This window comes from Dermacentor variabilis, chromosome 1 (assembly GCF_050947875.1).
Source record: "Dermacentor variabilis isolate Ectoservices chromosome 1, ASM5094787v1, whole genome shotgun sequence".
Lineage (NCBI taxonomy): Eukaryota > Metazoa > Arthropoda > Arachnida > Ixodida > Ixodidae > Dermacentor > Dermacentor variabilis.
Genome location: NC_134568.1, coordinates 259,461,692 through 259,480,880, shown reverse-complemented (window position 1 = coordinate 259,480,880; position 19,189 = coordinate 259,461,692). Strand labels below are relative to the sequence as shown.

At 50.5% G+C, this 19,189-nt stretch overlaps 1 protein-coding gene across 4 annotated transcripts in view; it reads right to left on the bottom strand.

Moving 5' to 3' along the window:
* fus (epithelial splicing regulatory protein fusilli) overlaps positions 1 to 4,271 on the bottom strand; it is a 132,993-nt gene extending 128,722 nt beyond the window's left edge. For 3 of the 4 annotated variants that reach the window (XM_075673894.1, XM_075673901.1, XM_075673913.1), the window contains exon 1: positions 3,774 to 4,270. In XM_075673894.1, coding sequence (XP_075530009.1) covers positions 3,774 to 3,902 — 129 coding nt within the window. In that variant the 5' untranslated portion in view covers positions 3,903 to 4,270. Of the gene's footprint in view, positions 1 to 3,773 lie in introns of all 4 variants that reach the window. The other variant, XM_075673908.1, reaches the window with a different exon arrangement.
* Positions 4,272 to 19,189: the final 14,918 nt, after the last annotated feature.

The following is a 19,189-nucleotide window of genomic DNA, read 5'->3' as shown; positions in this document are numbered from 1 at the left end:
GTTGCCTGTGTGATAGGGAGCTGCGTAAAGATTCTCTTGACCTCACATCATCCTTTTATTCATACAACAACTCAAACTGTAGAGAAGCTGGCAAGGTAACCTCTGCCAACATTTCCAATAGCATAATAAATAAAGCAATCATTCAATTATAAAAATATATATTATATATATCTGATAATATTTTCCGTGACCTGCAGTGCTACTTCTTTGCTTTCGCGGACATCGCAAGTCCTGAAATTGAAACTAATGGAAACAACGGGCAGAAAGTAGTGCGTTTCGTTAAGTGGACACAGAGTGACAATGGTGCCAAAGCGTTGCAAACATGCCGGCTCAAAGTCGAACGCTGTCCTAATCTAGTCCAATCTATATTACTGTTATCTGTTATTATGATTTGGTAGTAAGTGCTCTTGTTTTTATGGAAACCGCGCAAGAGAGAACGAAGAAAGCAGGCCAGCAATTTCTCCTTAAAGGGACGGCCATGCTCACCCGCTTGGAGAGTAGGTAAAAAAGAAGTGAAAGAGGAGGGCGCAGCACATTACATGCGGCGATCTTTCTCTGTTTTCCTTCACAAGCAAATTTGTAAAAAAAAAAAAAAACGATTGAAGTGCATTTCCGCGCAAGTGCTTTTACGCGTGGACACGTGCTCGCGAACAGCATGCAGTTCACTTCCATTGGTGGTGGCAGTAGGCTTAGCTCGAAGTGCACGTGTTACTCCAGCGAACACCTGTTCTCATTTCAGCAAATGCAATCACCATGCCAATAATGGCAGTATATTGTAGTAATGAATACTTGCTGCATCTAGTCTACAATGTAGAGTCTACAAAGGCAAGCCGTAACGGCGGTAGCTGTACTGGGCCGACAGAACGTGCTTCTTCCTATGGCGCTACTACCGCCACGTGGTCTTTGTTATCTACGCACAAAGTATACACACCTCGCGCTCAAAGAACAACGAAATTTCGACACACAAAAGAGGTGAACAGCTGCTCCTATAAAGCAGGAGACCATGCCATTGTTCGCTTTAGAACTTTGTTTTAACTCTTAAAATCAGTGGAACCGCAGAGTTGACTTCAAACACTGCTGATCAGAATATGTGAGCTGCTTTCTCTCTGCCTTATAACCAAGCAATGTAATCCTCACAACTTTTCATGACGTCCTCACCGATTTCCGTTATGGACACCTGCTCCATCGCTAAGGGAACTGAACCCTTGTTTGTTCAGCGGCGTCATGTGAAGTCTCGGTTAGTATCGATAATCTATACACACAAACGCGTTCGTCTAACAAGCAAACAGATAAGAGCGAAATTACGTTTTGTGCACGATTGGACAACATTGCATCCAATGCTGATTTATCACCAGAAAACAAGAGAGCACGTGGAACTATCCCACAGTAAAGCGTGAACCCGCTAGCAACCAAAAACAGAATCCCGTTGGAGATCACTCTTCGTGTTACGTCACAGGTTAGTGTAAGTCGTGCTGCCGCCTCAGCATGTACAGTAGTTATCAACACTTACGGAAGGCAGCACCCATTCCGACTTTGCCACTGTCTTTTGACAAGCGATAAGCACACAACACGTAGAAAACTTCACGTACATTTTTCAACGAAAACTGAAAGTGGATCATATATCTGCTTACTTAACATAGTGAATATTCGCATATTTTAAACCTCGTTCGTAAAGTCAGATTTCCGTTACTCGCCTAACATGAATGAAGCTTGCTTTACGCCAAACGAACCGCTGACCACGCACGGACTTTCGCCGATGTTGTTGTGAAAAAGAACTTTCAAAGCGTGTATTGTAGCCATCCCTCTCTTCTTGCTTCCAGAAGAAAGTTCAGTCGAGATTTCGCGCTTGGAAATGCATCGTAGTGCTGTAGCCCTTTTTGCGATCTCCAATTTTGCATCAATATTTGGGAGTCCACTAATACTTTTTGTTGGTAGCACCGGCTAGCTGCTCGAGCAACAGCGAAGGTGGGCTTCTAAATGATGCTTGTGTACAATTTTGCAAAGTTGGTCCGTATGCACAGTCGATACTCTGCTTTTGGCCAGGGTCGTATCACAATATGAGAAGCGATTAAGGTATACGACTCTCCTGTCAAAAGCTCCTCTTCAATAGAAGCTCTGTAGGATTGCTCGCATACAGTTTAATTGATCCATGCAGAATCTACTTATATTGATGAGGGATCGTTCAACCATGTTATAAGGGTTATAGTAGTATATTTCCACCCCCAAAACAAATGATTATTCCCACTGCGACATGTAAACATTATAGTTGTCCGACAGTTTGGCAGCAAAACGTAAGGATTTCACGCTGTCGTTTTGTTAATATCTTGATTTGAGCATGTAGTTCAGTTCTTCGTGGAGCTTAAGACCAGCATATGCGAGAGTCACGTGACATTGGTCATACTCGGAAGCAGCATCCAGCTGCATACCGGCAGCACGTGAGCACTTTCCGAGCGAACGGATCAAAACGATCGGCGATCTACATTACCATCAACGGATGTAAAGACATCTCCACCAAAGGATGCAGAAGCACTATAACAGTAAAGAATTATCGCTATTATTACGAACCTGGTGCTAGCCTGTTCGATTCACATACTTCATACGGCTATTATTCATTACCTTATGTGAGATTCCTGCCCGCTGAGGTCAGGAAGGACTGCGCCTCGAGATCTACTCATGCTCGTTGGCCCGATCGTTGAGCCCGTAGCGAGATGTGTGGTTTAGCTGAACAAGCTTCTGCTCGAACTCAAGCGAAAGTGCCAAAGAACAATTAAACAAGCAACGCGAGATAAAAGCGCCAGAGAGGGGGGAGACCCTCCCACGCTCCCCTATTATTGGACTTATCGGAGAGCGCGCTTATCACCGCGAGGGTCGCGATACGAGGTAGGTCGCCTCCGTGGGCTTCGCGTCCAACTTTCGAGCGCCGGCGCGCGCGGCCGCACGGTTTTCGCACCGGGAAACACGCGGAGGACGCTCTTCGACAAACGCGTTCAATACAGCAGCGCCTTGGCTTAGGGTAGCCAACGTTTTCAGTCCTTAAAAGCGCCGCGCAACTACGACGTACGGAGGGCACACGCCACGAAAGCTGCATCGAAAGGTGATCTTTCATCGCCGCTGCGAAGAATGCGTTATGCACGATAACAACTTCAGAGAAAAAAAAATAATACCCGTGACATTTGAGCGGATGTTCGCTAAAGGGCGCACATGCATCTGCGCGAGCACAGCAAGAGGAGCTCTGGTAATGGAGAGAGAAAAGAAGAAAAAAAAAAAGGCGGGCTGCAGTGAGGCGGGCAGTGGCCCTCTGCGAGATCGACGTGGCGCGGCGCACATGTTGGAGCCACCTGCGGTGCAGCACGAGTCCTGCCGTAAATAATGAGGGCGGAGAATGTGCAACATCCGTGCCACGTTTCTGTTCAATGGATGAAGCGCGTGCGCCTGGAAAGCGATGCGGCCGCGATGGCCAAACGCAGGAATTCCGCGAGACACGCGGCAACGAACAACGTTCCTGAGCTCTGGCTGTGGAACGTTGTTCGCTGCGTGCTCCTCCTGCGCCACACCGGAGGTCCCTTTTTCGGCGATGTGCGGCGGCGACGTCTTGCTCCGGGCGCGTTGCGAAAGCGACCTCCGAGGATGTGGCTCTCTCGTGAGAGATCACGAGCCGTGGTGCCACGTACACACCGCGGCGTGGTATGGGTCGAGGAAAGCGGCCAGTACCGTTGAGCCCGCGACGCGAGGTTTCGGGGCGCACGTGGCCTCGAGAGGGTTGGCCCGCCTACCTTGTTGTTGGCCAGGTCGACGACCAGCCAAGAGAAGACGATCGTGTCCTGCTCGTCGCTGCCGAGCGCATCTCCCTGCTGTCCAGCCGTGACCAGATGCACGACCACGGCGAACCTTGTGGCGGCCATGTTGTGTGCGGGGGCCCCGTGGAACGGAGGAATCGGTGGCGGCCCCCCGGCTCAGCAGCGGCCGCCCGGGTTGCGGGGCCACGCGCTGGCCGGCATGGTCCGACTGTGCAGCAGCTGCCGGCGGCGGGGGTGTGCGCGTTCAAGAAGGAAGTCGGGGTCCGCCGATGCCGTCTTCTCGTCGGCCGTTGTGCGCGTGTTGCCCCGGTGCAGTTGTGCAGAGTTTCGGCGACGCAGGAAGAAAGTTAGCCCCCCGAGGAAAGACCAAGCCCCAAAGCAAAACACCCGGCAAAAAGTCCAATAACCGCCACCACCACCAAGGAGACAACACCAGCCCCGCTAGAAGGACTGTGCCGGCTCCTCGCCGCGGGGGGCTGCGCGGGCGCTGCAGTCGCGGCCCCCTCGCCACAGGTGAACAACACGGGGGAGCGAGGGACGCGCTATTGGAGGGCCGCCTACAGGTGCCTCTCCCCCCAATCGTGACGTCGACGCGCCGGCTGCAACAGGTGGAACGGGCTGCGCCGCGCGCGCGCGCGCCGGCCGCCGGAGGAGGGGGACGAGCGCGCGCAAAGAAAAACAAAGAATGCCAGTCGAAAAAGAATACGAGCAGACGACGTGGCCTCTGCCGGCGCTCGCTTTGTCCCGCGACCTGCGCCTTTTCTTGCGCGCGGCGGCCAGCGCAACTTCGGCCGCCACTCGGGTAACTTCCTCGCGCTGTCGTTTGCCTTGTCCCGAGAGGGGGCCCCGAGTTTCCTTCCGAGCCCAGAAGCGCCGCGACCTTTCCTGCTTGTATTCTCGGGGCCAGCGGCTCCCCCGCAACATTTGCGCCCCGCTGGCCGGCCCTTATCTCACCGCACTTGTCGCCGTTCGAACTTTGGTCGGTATGGCGGGAAATGCATACTTCCCAGCGCTCGTGATTCGTGAGAAACGAATTATGTCACGCGCAGTCAGAGTTTGACTTTATTGCAGCTCCGCGCCTCCATGTCGGACGCGTCGACTGACTCGCACGAGTGCCAGGCTGTTTCTGCGGTCACGGAGAGCGCACGCAAGAAAATAATAAATAAATAAAAAAAGTCCTCCTCGTGTTGCTCGTCCCACAGGAAGCGTGTTCGCGTGGCAGCACCCGGCGCTGCGGGGACGAGCCCGGGGTAAGTAACCTCGCCCGGTTGTGTCCAGCAGTTTCTTTTTACCCACGTCTTTCCTCTTCGCCGCGTAATACGCGAAATCACGTCCCAACATAAATACATCCGCGGAGATACCGTCCGTGCAACGTCAAACGAAATGGGCACAAGCAATGATAAGCACGATGGACAAAAAGTAAGAATATCAAAGAAGAGCAGATCTCGCTGTTCCCGTAGGAGCGAAGAAAAAGAAATGAGAAGAAAAAAACTCACTCGACGGGACTGGTCAGCGAGCCGACAAGACTCGGGACCAAAAAGAAGTCGCCTAAACGGCGCTGTCTGTGGGAAAGAAAAAGAGCAAAAAGCCACCGAGGGAGAAGAAACAGGTTCCCGCGCTCTCCTCTCTCGAGGCGGCCTTTCCTCTCTCCCCGCCGAGGGCCGTGCATCCTGATGCGCTGCCGTTAATAAGAACAAGTCCGGCCTCGCGATGTCTTGCGGAGATGCGCCTCCCGGGGCCATTCTCTCCCCCAGGCTCGCTCCGTTAAGACAAAGGAGCCCTCGCGCGCGCGTGCGGAAGTTTACGGGTGCGCACCGCCGAAGCAACGCCAGCCCCGATCGAGGCGCAGGCCACGCCTTCATCGAGCCACGAAGCTCCGCAATGTGACGCCGCTCCGGGCGAGAACCGGAGCCCCCGGGAATGCGACAGAATCCGACCGAGGACTTCTTGGCACTAGCTGGGAAGTGTTTCTTCAGCCCCCTTGCTTCCCTTATCCTGCTTTTCAGCTCTCTTTACGTTTACAGCTACTCTGCACCCTCTTCGCAGTATATTGGACGACAACGGCGTTCAGCTCCAATTCAGTTCTTCATTTTATGTACATACATACATACATACATACATACATACATACATACATACATACATACATACATACATACATACATACATACATACATACATACATACATACATACATACATACATACATACATACATACATACATACATACATACAAATTTAGAAACGCTTTGGCTGTAGCAGACTGGCCGGTAAAATCCCAGTGTGACTGCACCATTGCTTCGTATCAAAGAAGTGGCTTGAATGACGAGTCATTCTATGCACGAAGGGTACGTTATGTGTACCCATTTGTTTGTATATATATATTAGATGTGAATAAATATTCAGTTTCAAGAACGATAGAAAACATACCTTGATGTACCAGGTCACCTGCAGTAGATTGCGGAATACTAACTGGTGGTTCCCTTTAACATTCCCAGTGCAAATGCAGTAAAATGAACCTCGACTTTTCCCTTTTCTTTGGACAGAAGCACAGTACACCAGGAAATGGTACGATTTCACTAGTGAACACAGGTATGCATAGAGGGCAACACAATTCACGCACTCCTACAAACAAAGCCCGCTCTTGGGGAAAAAAAAAAAAACTGCATAATGCCGAAAACTTTCACAAGGAAATAAAATAAAGAATGATTTCTTCCTGCCTTGCATTATGGTATAGTATTCCGAAAGCGCTCAGCCATGGGGTCTTGTGTATTCACGCGAGTTGAGTATAAAACTCCTAAGGTGCACATGACATTTGACTCTGAAATGCGCATTGCAGTCTCAGTAAGCAGCCCTTGGTCGAGTCAAAGGGGGCGTGCAGGAATTACAGCGGATAAGCCTCAGGACGGGGCCAGAAGCGACGATATCGCGCCGTCGTGTTTAACCTGCGCGAGTGTTCCTTAACATTCACGACACTCACCCGGCGTCGACTTACGTTACTGTTTTGGAGAAAGCAAGCGACGGTCAGATGAGCTATAAAAATGGGTATTTCCTTTTGCCAAGATCTAGGTAAGTTTGTCCGCAACTTATGTACATCGCGGTGAGATATAAACGTCATAATATTTAGTATCCAGACCTACTACCGCCATTCACACCAGCTTCGTAAACCTAAAGGAAAAAATTAGTGGTGTAACCCTGCACCAGCCAGGAAGCTTACTGTGGGATCCTGTAAGAATAGCCCGCTTGAATTCACGTGTTCGGTCTTCAGGTCAGTGAGTTGGTGAAGACCCCTGGCGATGCGTCTCGTGACACGTTAAGTAAAAAGCAAGTGATAAACATTCACCGCTTGTGCCAAGTTGGTCAACGCTGTGCCAACGCTTTTCACACCAAAAACCGCGCTTTACACAGCTACACCGCGATAACCATTTATTACTTTGGATAAATATTTATGTGTTTTTCGCGTTACCCGGGAAATTTACTGGCTATTAGTTTACTTTCTGGCTTCAGGCTTGTCTTATTATATTAGGCAGTCAGAGAACTGAGAGCGTTCAGTTGCAGGCAGTGAAGTGTTCTTTTGCGAGCTGTCACCGACAAGGTATATAAGGGGCACGATGTCGCGACAGTGCTAATTACGACGGCCCTGTAGAAGGCGTGTCTCCGGCTTCAAATCCCTGGTTCGTTTTCCAGCACCTCTCTCTTCCATCTTCTTTAGGCTCGCCGCCGGTCATTGTACTGTGCCATCCGCAGAGATAAGACGGCTTCGCCAGTGCCCCATTACTTTGACATTCAGCCTGCTCACTTGGAAATGCGCACTGGCTCGGCGAGCCTGGTGCTTCTCGACGCGCAAGTCTATACCAGTGCTGAAGGATACAGCCAAAGGTGAAAAAAAAGTACGGGAAGGGGTGCACTGATCTGCCGAACACTTGAGCAACGGGATAAAGGAGGCACGAAACAAGGTGCGTTAAGTTCATTCGGTCAACCACATTGCGCAGAGGGAGGAAGGGTGTTGGCACGCCCCCTGCTTCGGTACGTTCCTGTCGAAGGCACAGTGAACAATCCTGTCTCCTCCGTTTTCCTTTCACTCTCTTTTTGCCTTTCTTTTGGATTTTTGTGCCGAAAGTTCGTAACTACGCCTCGGAAACAAACAGAGACGAATGGGCAGTGCACGTGTGCAGCCGTAAGCACTGGCGAGCCAATATCGCGCGGCATCGTTTGGTGCAAGGAAGACACGCGGCGAAACGCGGGCATAACGAACAGACGCGCACAAGAGACGCAACCATCCCGATTTCGAACCGATTTCGTGTGGTTGGTCACGATCCTCGAGACGAACTACGCGATATACAGAGGCGGAGGAACAAGCGGCGTTCTCTCGAAGCAAGCAGTGGTGCCGTTGTCACAGGGCGCGCAGCGGCGGCGCGCTCTCGGTGTGGGCGTGCCCCTAGCGGCCCCAGATAGGTCGCGCCACGTCGTGCCACTTGCGCGCACCGCCGCCGACGTGCGTAGAGATATTTCAATAGCAGCATCTCGCGGCGGCCACCGCGACCCGTCCAACTGGTTTCCGATTCCGGCGTCCCCACTCAGCAACCAAGCCACGCGACTCTGGTGCGAAGGGGCGAAGCCAGCCGCGAGGAGCTCCCGGCCCTCTTCCCGACGGCCGAGGGAGATCGCGCGTCCTTCGTATGCCGCGGTCATCCGCGCGAGGCCTTCCCTCACCGCCGAACGCAGTGCTTGTTTTACGAGCGCCTTTATCAGCGGCTAATGTAACGCATCGCGGAAGAGAAATTAGCCTTTTCGTTTGCCCTTCCCAAAAGCGCTTTGGACGTTGCGATATTAAAACAAAGAAATAAATCAAAAGACAATGTCCAGGCCTTCCAAGTGTCAAAATACCGAATGCGCAGTATTTTAATCTTTAATGAAATGTTCGCCTAGTATTTCTGTCGATGCGAAGTAAGTTCTTAGGATGACTACATGGTGTCATCGCGCTGTTATATACGAAAAAAAAAAAAAAGAAAGATACAAGGGTGACCTGAATTGAGCGTCGAAAAGGCAGCCCACGCTTACTTCGTCTCGGCCCTCGTGCGTCATGTATACCGGTACGCAACTGGATATAGCGGTCGGCCTATTTCCTTGAGTGATACTCAGCAAGAACGGAATTTGGCTATGACTCAAAATGTTACGAGGAACCGTAGTATAGATGCACATCTAACTTACCAAACTCTAAATAAAGAAGAAGGAAAGAAGGCGGAAACAAAGAAATAACTCCAGCGTAGTGGACAAGCTAATGCAACTGGCCGATCAGACCACAGCCCACATATACTACGATGACGCTTAGGCAGCTGGCACTTGTTCTCGTGGAAACTGAGTGATGCAAACCCATCTACACTATAACATAAGTAACCTCTACAACAAACGTGTAGTTGGCACCAAACGACAAGCTGGGCAAAAATTTCGCTTAACACTGGTGCGTCTTCAGTGAGCTATGCCTTCTTTCTAAAGGTTTCTTTTTTCTTTTCCGAAGGGTTCCCTCCATTATGCTGTGTCGATCACGCACTCGTCCACCAGCTTCTAGGTGGCGAAACCTTCCTTTTATTGCCTGTCCATCGCTTTGCCCCGCCTGTTCGGCTCTCGTTTCTTCTCACTACGTGGACAAATCATTCCACCCTGCCTGCTTGAACCTTTGCTTGCAACGTCCGCTACCTTGACCGTTCCTTGGACGTTGTCGTTTCGACATATACATTCCCTTGTCACTCCACGCATCCTGTGTTCCCTGAATTCACCGGGAATACGATGAGATCCGCGAGGCCTCAACGCGAGGTTGGTGGTTCCCTATCCTAAGTCAGATTCGCTGCTAGCGCCGTGTCCGTGACGACATCGTCGCTGAAACAGAGCGCTGCTCAGCGTACAAGTGTCAGCGGCTATCCCGGTCGAAGACGACGTTCTTCCTTTCGCTGCCGGCTGGGTCCGAGCGCCTCCGCATGTTTGCCGCCCCCGTGAGCTCCGTTGTCGAAGCTGACGGCGCGGGCGGCCGAGCGTGCGCTCCTTGCACAACCGGGGGCACCGCGAGAGGACCCCCTCATTGATCAGGGTCGACGTCCGGCGCGGCCCTTCAACTCGCCCGCTCAACCGGTTGCACTGTCCGGTCCCCCTCCTCGCAGAGGCCGCTTAGCGTGGCCGCCGCGGAATGCCGCCTTCCGGCCACTTTCGTTTTCGGCCGCTTTTCAGCGCCGTCCTCTCCTCCCGAGCCGGGGATGCGCAACCGGAGGAGGCACCTCCCCCCTTCCAGCCGAGCGGCCATCTCCGAGGGGCCCCCGACGTAATGGGCGCGCGCTGCGCGGTGCCCTCTTCGCCGACGCTGGGGCCCATTGTTGCTCGACCGGATGCGGCCGGCGCTAAAACAGGGGCCATGAAAATACCAGCACTGCCAACCAGCGCAGCTCTAGCGTCGTCACCGGCAGTGTCTCGGCAGCTTTCCCACACGGCACCGCCGCGCTGCTTGGTCCGTGAACTCCTCGCCGGCGAGAGGTCATCGTGCGTCGTCGTCGTCGGCGCTCCGCCGAGCAACAATGGGCGCGCAGTGAGGGCCTGCGGCGCCGCCTGCGGCCGAAAATCCAGTGCACGGGCGGGCAAGGGGGCAGCGCTTAATTGCCGCGCCCGAAAGCAATGCCGTCTCCCCGCAGTGGCTCCACGCAATGATTGATGACATTTGGAGACGCGTTTAACGGCCAAAGTCACGTATCTCTGTCCGACATGGAGTAGCCTTGAACTCATTCGTGTACACCGCTCAGAAGTGCGCCAGTCATGTCTTCCTCAACCGCGCAGGCTAGCCAATGCGTCGAGCCTATTCGAAAGGCTCGACGAGGACACTGTAGGTGCCGCGTAACTGATGAACACCAAACTGTATTTGCAGACACGCACAGCCCTCCGTACCTGAGAGGCAACCTTGCGCACCGCAATTTCCACTTTTTATCAACCGGACAATTTTACTTCCACTCGTGCCATAATTTCATGGATATGATGCATTTCGTGCAGGCTGGGAAAAAGAAAAAAAAAAGGAAGGAAAAGCTAAATGAATTTATTGCACGGCAATCACCTCGTATAGTCCGTCTGTCCTGCGCTGCGCCCAGTATAAAACAATGAAAGCACATTGTCACACTAAAAACTTACACACTGATCTGAGTAGATTACGCTCGTAAATGGAGCATACTGATTTATTCAAGCAAACTGCGAAGGTTCTAATTAGGAGATATTGACTATGCCGACGGACACAAATAGAGGTCGCACAAGGGGTTACAGTCTTTTGCGCAAACGAGGAGCCGAATTCACCAAGTTATTGTTCGTATAAGTGCTCTTCACCATTGGCCGCGGCCGCTGATATTATGTTCCACATTCCGATTGGCTATATTATATCGCATCGCCTCTTACAAACAGCTTTATCGCAATAACATTTCTATGAATACGGAACCAGAATATTTGAAGCAGTGAAGTAACTAAACTATCCGACTGGTAAGCAAAAGAAACGCTTTTATGTGGGAATCACGTGATTCATTTAACACAGCAAGGAACGGTTGACCGGACCCGCCGCGCAGTGGCTCAGTAGTTTGGCGTTCTACTGCTGATCACGGTTGTCGCGGATTCGATTCTTTGCTGTGGCAGCCGCGTTCCTATGGGGGCGGAACGCAAAGAACGCTCGTGTACCGAGCTCTGGGTGCCCATTAAAGGAAGACCAGCTAGTCAAAATTAACAGGAAACCCTTCACTATACTGCGCCGCTCATAAACCGAGTGCGCGGCCTTTTTCTTCCAACTCTTCAAACACTACTACTACCTTCGGGACATTCAAACCCCATGATGTTTCACAATTTACCGGGTACACATGCAAGGAACCGGCACATATGTCCGTTGTATGAAGGTATTCCTGCGGGAACCCTCCGTGGGCCCTTTGTCTGAGAGATGGGGTCAAGAGTACGTTGGGGGTTCGTAGCTTGCAGCTTCGTACTCAGACAGCGGCACTTTTGCCACTCCAGGAGCGCGGGTAGGAAATGACGACGATTTCAATGTAGTTGCATTGTAACAGTGATCTATACTCGCAGCACAGCTGCAACGCGGCGGCTGTACACCGTATATATATCTGCGCGGCACGGATACAGCTCCGGCCACATGGGTCGCGGGCTGTATGCTTTTGACAAAGGCTGTATGTAGAGTGACAGAGGTACAAAGGAGAAAAAGTGACGCACGAAGCAAAATATCATCGGCGACATTTTGCCGAATATGCAACAGAGGTTACCGTCGCAAGCCTCTCTTTTAGGGTAGGTATAAGGTGGCTGTATCATATATACTTGGCCGCCACGGAAGCAGGCGAGCTGATAGCAAGCGCATCCTTCTTTCCCCTAACCACTTCGGCGCATGCGCCATCTTCTCGAACGAAGCTATAAAAGAGACCATAATAAAGAGACGAGCAGGTTGCGGTGTTTGCGCCGCTGCGGGACGGCATAGAGTTACAGAATATGCTACCAAATGTCCGGCAGCCTGAAGGCCGCCCACAACGCTGCTTCTTCATTTGTTTTTACTTTTGACCTTCTCATCAATAAAAGGTTTTCACCACCACCACCAAATGTCTCCATTCGATAGCCATATACAGAACCTCCAGGGCGGCATGTCCTGTAACGCCTCCTCTCGGAGTCTCGATGAACTTCTCCGCACGCTTATGTCATGTTATACGAATAGTACTTGGAATTTCCCCCCGCTTCACTGTGTCGCCTACACATGTGCGCCGATGCCACCATGCCTTTCTTTCTTTCTTTCTTTCTTTCTTTCTTTCTTTCTTTCTTTCTTTCTTTCTTTCTTTCTTTCTTTCTTCGTTCGTTCGTGAAAAACCACCGTGACTGGTGCTTCGTTCTTTTCCTGTGTTTTATTTGGTGTCTCTGAATTTGCTATTTTAACCTGCACGGCTGTTGCGCCAGGAATTAGATCCTCTTAGCGCGTGCTCTCTTATTTATACTTTAAGCCTTGTACTTACACACTGCCAATGATAGCTTCGTGAGGAAACAACAACAAGGAAGTTTATGTGCCTTGGAACGTGAACTGCCAGAGTGCGCAACAAACCACTAAAAATATACAGAGTGCTACTTTGTGGGTCTTTTCTCTCTCTCTCTCTCTCTCTTTTATTATTATTATCATTTTTTTTTTACATTCTGCGAAGAACCACGAAAGGAAATGCCTTTCACATTTCATGGAATGTGGTAACTCCAGTCGAACAGGCACACGCACAGTGGGCCGTGCTACTTACTTTTGTTACTCTGACCGAACTCGTTGTCGAGGAGCTGTATGGACCGCAAGTCCTTATGCATTTGTGCTCGTTCCCACGTGACTTAATCTGCTAGCTAGACGTTCTGCTGCTGCTGGACTTTTGTTCTTGTTTCGTTTTTTGCCCCGCTGGGTTTCGCGATTACACGCTGGCATGCGTTCTTGTATTCAACTGTCGTGTAAGAGTATTTGCATTTGCAGAACATTTCTGTTCAACGAAGGTCTGAAGGCGCAGTCGGTTGGTTTGCCACACCTCTAAATCGAATGAAGGGAGATTAAAAACTAGATGGAGAAGTTTTATTTAACCTTTCATTTAATTCGCGAATTACTTATTCATTATAATGTTCACCGCTTCCACGGTGACATGATGATGCCTATGACTTCGTGTTGCGCTGCCGGCCCCCAACAAGGCGACCGAGCTGGGAGTGTGCTTTCGCCGCAGTCACACATCCGGAGCGAAGGTACAGCGCTCTGTAGTTCCGTGCACCATCAAAATCTGGCGTACTTTGCGAAAATGGAAGCGGCTGTGTGCGAAACACCCGTGTCGTTGAGACGACGCTGACTGCAATTACAGGAACATATTGTATGCACAGGAAAATATTTTCTAAAGGTACACAAACTATCGACGTATCACACTAAGTACCACTCTTTTCCTAGAACGTTTGGCACTCGACAAGCAACGTGACATGATACTGTGCTTTCACCGCCGGTCCGATGATGACTGAAATGATAAATAGCCCCCCCTCCCCCCCCCCCCCCCCCCCGATTCGAATGCTGCACGCGCGGCATAAAGGAATACCCTACGGAAGACGCTGTTTGCAAAGCTGTTGTATCAACTGACCGAAGCACTGGGCTGAAATCTTTAGCGGAGGGCGTCCATGGGGGCAAGAACGCAGCTGAAGCACAAGTGTGCGCTGAATTGAGAAGATCGCTGAAACGGATCGCGTTTTGTGCGAAACTGTGTCATCGCGCACAAGCAGTTGCGAGTACAAAAAAAAAGAAAGGGCGGGGGATTGTTGGAGTGAAGGCAAACCGGGGAGTGATAACTGAAGAACGCTGCTGCAGTCACCGGAACGGCCAGAGGTTGTTCGGCTGTACTCTTCGTGCTGGACAAGGAGCGTCCTTTGTATGCATATCGCCGCGGGGCTTCGCCGAGCGTCGCGAGCACAGCTGCTACAAGTCGCGCCCTTATCGTGCTTCCCTTGCTATAACCGCACATCGCTCGCGATGTTCCGTAGACGACGGCGCATGGTCGAGTGTCGTGCTGCGCAGGGTTGAGCTCTGGACCGACATCCGACTTTGCCTCACCTGGCCCAGAACACGTGGTACTTTTCACCGCCCCCCCCCCCTTCCTTTTCTGCTCTCTTTTTTTTTTCCACGTTTGGTCACAGTTCAACTGCACGAGCCAAACGTGCCATACCATCAACTACCATGAACTGAAACACGAACGAAAAAAGAAGATTCAATTCCTACGAGCGCGATCTCCGCAGGTTTCAATGTTACATCGCTTCATAACCAGTCGGTAAACAAGCTGCAAACTTGGAACTCGGCGTCCGAGACTTCAAATGTCGGCGAACGGCGAAATTGGAAAGGCGAATCCTAGTTTCTTCTGTCTTGTTTGCGTTGCAATTGATGTCGATAACGCATTCGCTGGACGGGAATGAAACGATCTGAAAGGCTTTGAGAGGGCCACAGCGAAGCCGCAGAGTTGCCCCGTAAGTATGTATCCTGCGAAAAAAAAAGCCAAAGTTATACCCAGCGCCGATCGCATGTGGATCTAAAAGCTGTATAAATGGAGTACGAATATCTTCGTCTATAAAAGCTCATTGCCGTCGTAAGGACGTGCAGAAACTCGAGCTCTGTGCCATTTCTTCCCGTATACAGCACAATATTTTGGCGAGAAGCTGGTCGATTGGTTCATGCTCAACATCCCTGCAAAGCTGGGGCTGCGAGAGACGCCGTGATGGACTGCTCCGGATTAATTTTGACCGCCTGGGTTTCTTTAACGTGCTGCTTAGTCAAAGTATGCGCGAGCGTTTTTCACCTGTCGTCCCCGTCAAAATGCGGACGCAATGTCCTCGAATCGAACCCTCGACCACGTGCTCAGCGGCAGGACGCCACAGCCACTGCTCGTACCGCCCAAACAACAAGCGATGCTTTTATTAAAAAAAAAAAGAAGAAGCAGAACGTTTGCGCGAGACCTGGCCATGAAGCGCTTCTGTGTTAAAAATAGCCGGCACGAGAGCCGACGTGAATGAACGAATAAGACAAAGAGCAGAACGAGCACGCGTGATGTAACGTCAAACGGAGGAATGAGTTTTGCCAGCCATTATAGCTCGGCGTATCTGATATTGTACAGTCTGACTTCCAAAATAAGCTCTATTCTTTATTGAGAATCATGGGATCGCTCGGTACTCTCGAAGGGCTGTCGAATTAAGCAATTTCGAAAAAAAAAAGATCTCAACTGCATGCGGCTTGTTTAATTTACTAGCAATTTTGCATGCATCTTAATGTCGTATAAATTGTATCGTTCGGTGTTTGTATTCACCTGCTATGGATTCCTAGCAGAAGAAAATTTCGTTTACACAACCCACGCGCTATGTTAAGTCGTCCAAGCCATCAAACAGTTACGATATGCTTGTAATCGAAACCTTTCGAAGAGTTCTAAGCAAAGCTGGCGTGCACCAATGTATTAAAGAGGAAGATTGTCGAGGTCCACGCCGACAGCGCATGAGAGTTACTTGCGTGTTCTTTTGAACGGTCGTCAAGAAACTACAGATGCATCTGTATGAGCGTCTCATTTCTTATTTTTTGTACGTATTTTAAGGCAGCTCCGAAAACCGTGACGTCTGACGCTATACTAGCCCCATTGGAGCTAGTTGTGACTCATTTCGCCTTCAATCTGTCCCTTGATGCCCTGATAAGCACAGACCACCCACGGGAATATTCGATGCGCTAGCACCACATAACCTATCTTCTAGAGCGGTGTGACCTCCCTCGTGATGGAAATGGAACAAATTTGCTTCTTCTTGCTACCTTCTTGTCCTTATAGACTCTCTCTACTAAGGTCCATGATATTGTTCAGCAAGTTTCATATTTAAAGCAACTACTCCCTGGCTTCCAGCAAGACATAGGTAGTAAGAAACTAGCACGAAGAGGGAGTGCGGACAGGACAATCGGTGGCAAGAAGTCCACTGTGTGGGTGTGCAATGGCTTGATAGAAGTCCACGAAGGCGATTTTCACAGATCGAATTACAGGAAACGGTGCAGAGTGTGCTGACGCACTGCACTCGGCCGCGCTCGTCATTGAACGCCTTCCTCTCCAGAGAATGATTTAGACAGTCTACATAATTATTTTGAAGTATTTCTGATATAAAATCTATAGACTATAGTCTAGACAGGCTGTAGACACACGACCTTACTATGAATGAATAGAATTTATTGATAGGAAAGACAGAGAGGTCGACCTGAGCTAGTGCGCTCTAGTCTGCTACTCTGCACTGGGGAAGAGGGAAGGGGAGTGAAAGTATTGGAATGGATGATGATGATAAGAGAAGTGGTGAGTGCTTATGTACATGAGACAGTTGCCGCGCTAGAGCACGACCTTACACTCTTTTATAAAACTATGAGCACGAGAAACGCAGACAAAAAGACGGAGCTCAACACCACGGCGCTCTATAGAGCGTCGTGATGTTCAGCTCCTTCTCGACTGTTTTTCAGGCGCTGAGCAGTGCTCCATAAAGGGTTTGCAAAAAATAGCGCATCGCCTCTTCTCCGCAGTCTCCCTTTCTCTCTGTTTTTCGCGTTCTTAGGTTTAGAAAAAGAGTGCAACCTCATGCGTTCACTCTTGCTGCGCTTCTTGTTGACAGTGGATGCGCGGGCACTTTGATAACAACTAATTGGACGTTGATGAGCCACGTATTGACCGAAGAGAAACTTGTTAACGAGATCTTGTATCGGCGAAAGGACAAGTATGTTGGGAGGCAGAGCTGTCTGTGAGAAGTCTGCAGGTATAGTCCATATACTGCGCGAGCCCATTTTTCTGAAGTTCGGGCTGGCTTCGGCCGGTGGCATTGCGATGTCTATACGGCGGCCTCCTACCTTCCGCGCTCTCTCTCTCTCTCTCTCTCTCTCTCTCTCTCTCTCTCGCTGGTTCGCGCTTCGTTTCCGCCGGTTCTATTAATCAAGTGGAGCGAAGTTCGATATGGAAGCGGAGATCTTGGCCGGGTTATTGCTTATTTACTAGTTTAATCTCGCGCTATTGTTTTGTTATTTTACGAGCTGGCTCACGTGCCTGCGTTTGCGTGTATGCACACGACTGGCTGGCCAGTTAGTGGCCGTGGTTGCTGCCGGAAATCGGAGGCCGCCTTGGCGAGCACGGTTAACCTCCGGCGGGGCGGCTCCGCCCATTTGACCGCCTTTGCTCGTGAACGAAATTGTTTGTGTTTGACCCACGCGTATGCCCGCGCTGGTTCCCCCTTGTTCTCCCAACTTCCTCTCACCCACCGCTCAGGGTAACCAACCGGAATCTCCATTGGTCGAAACTCTGCACCCTTGCTCTCTCCCTCGTGCTCTCGGAGCCGTTTCGAAACCTCTTTGCGGCGCCGAAAACATTGAAGTGCGGCGTGAATTCATCAGGCGGAAATAACGCATTAGTACTACACCGGCTGCTGCATTAAGCGAAGAACATCACGAACAGATGTACGCGCAGGGTGATATCGGCAGTTATTCGCCTTTCCGGGTACGATATGTGTACAAGGCTCGGCGTATTTGACCAATAGCCGAAGAAAACCGTAAACAATACTGCTTAATTCGCCTAAGAAAGTTCGGTTTTAGTTGCAGAAAAAAAATTTCCTGCTCAGATCAAAGAAGAAAAAGAACTGCATGAAGAGGGGAGTAAGTTATCGAACGCCTAACGTGTAACCTGGCCTCAGTGCCAAGGGGATCAGGTACGCCATAGTATAGACAAAATTACGGTGTACTGCGGTGAGGTGTGGGACCGGGCTAGTCATTGCGATGTGCTTAGACGCAATAATGACGAAAGCTACAAACTAAGGTGCACGTGCGTATGGCCGATCGCCAGCTAATTCGTTCCGAAAGGCACTTCCCCGGCGACAAAGGCTGCGAGTGAAAACTTGCCGATATAATTTCACGGTCCTTGCACCATGCAGAGCGAGTTCGTTTCTTCACGTCTCTTCCTGTGCGCGCTTCGTACGTACGCGCCAAATACTTAGATGACGTGCAAGCGCTCTTTCAGATACATTGCCGCTGAATTTTGCGGTGCAACCTGCTAAAGCTGCCGTAAGGTCGACACGAACTCGCGAAGAATTCGCCCCCCCCCCCCCTATACAGCGGATTTCTTTTTTTTTTTTCTTTTAGTCGCAGATACGGCGGCTTTCACCCACGCTGGCACGATACAATGTAAGGAGGCGTGTTGTACTCGCTGAGGTTCTAGATATCACCTGCAAATAAAAACAACAATTTGGAGGAGAGAAAGAGAGAACTCTGTTTCACTTGGCAGTGACTGAAAACTGCGACGGTGAAAAAGCGCAGGCTGGTCGGTACTGTTTAGGGCGACGTTGCGTGCATCCCAAAGAAGTTGTTAAAAAGATGGCGGTGCCCTCTGTGATCTAGCCAGCCGCTGTCTCAGTAAATGAAGTCAGAACCGGAGAAATCGCTGAAATCTGAGCTTTCTTTCTTCTCTCTCTCTCTCTCTCTCCGCGGTAATGTCCGCGCGACTGACACATCAGCGGCGCGCACCTATTGCGGTCACACTGCCTCCGAAAGATGTTCTCGTTTTTCGTGGCAGTGACGGCTTTTCGCCATCAAACCTTCGAAAACATGCGATGGGGCGACCGCATCAACCATATCCTCGTAAAAACATCCCGAGTAGTAGGCCTTCTGCTGCGCTACAGAAGCAGTTTAATTCCCCCCCCCCCCCCCATAAAAAAGAAAGTTGAATTAATCTTGTATAACTCTCTTCTTTGTTACTATTTAAACTACTGTACACTTGTGTGGGCCACGACTACAAAATCAAACCTACAGAAAATATCCATCGTACAAGAACGGTTAATTAGGATAATCTATCGA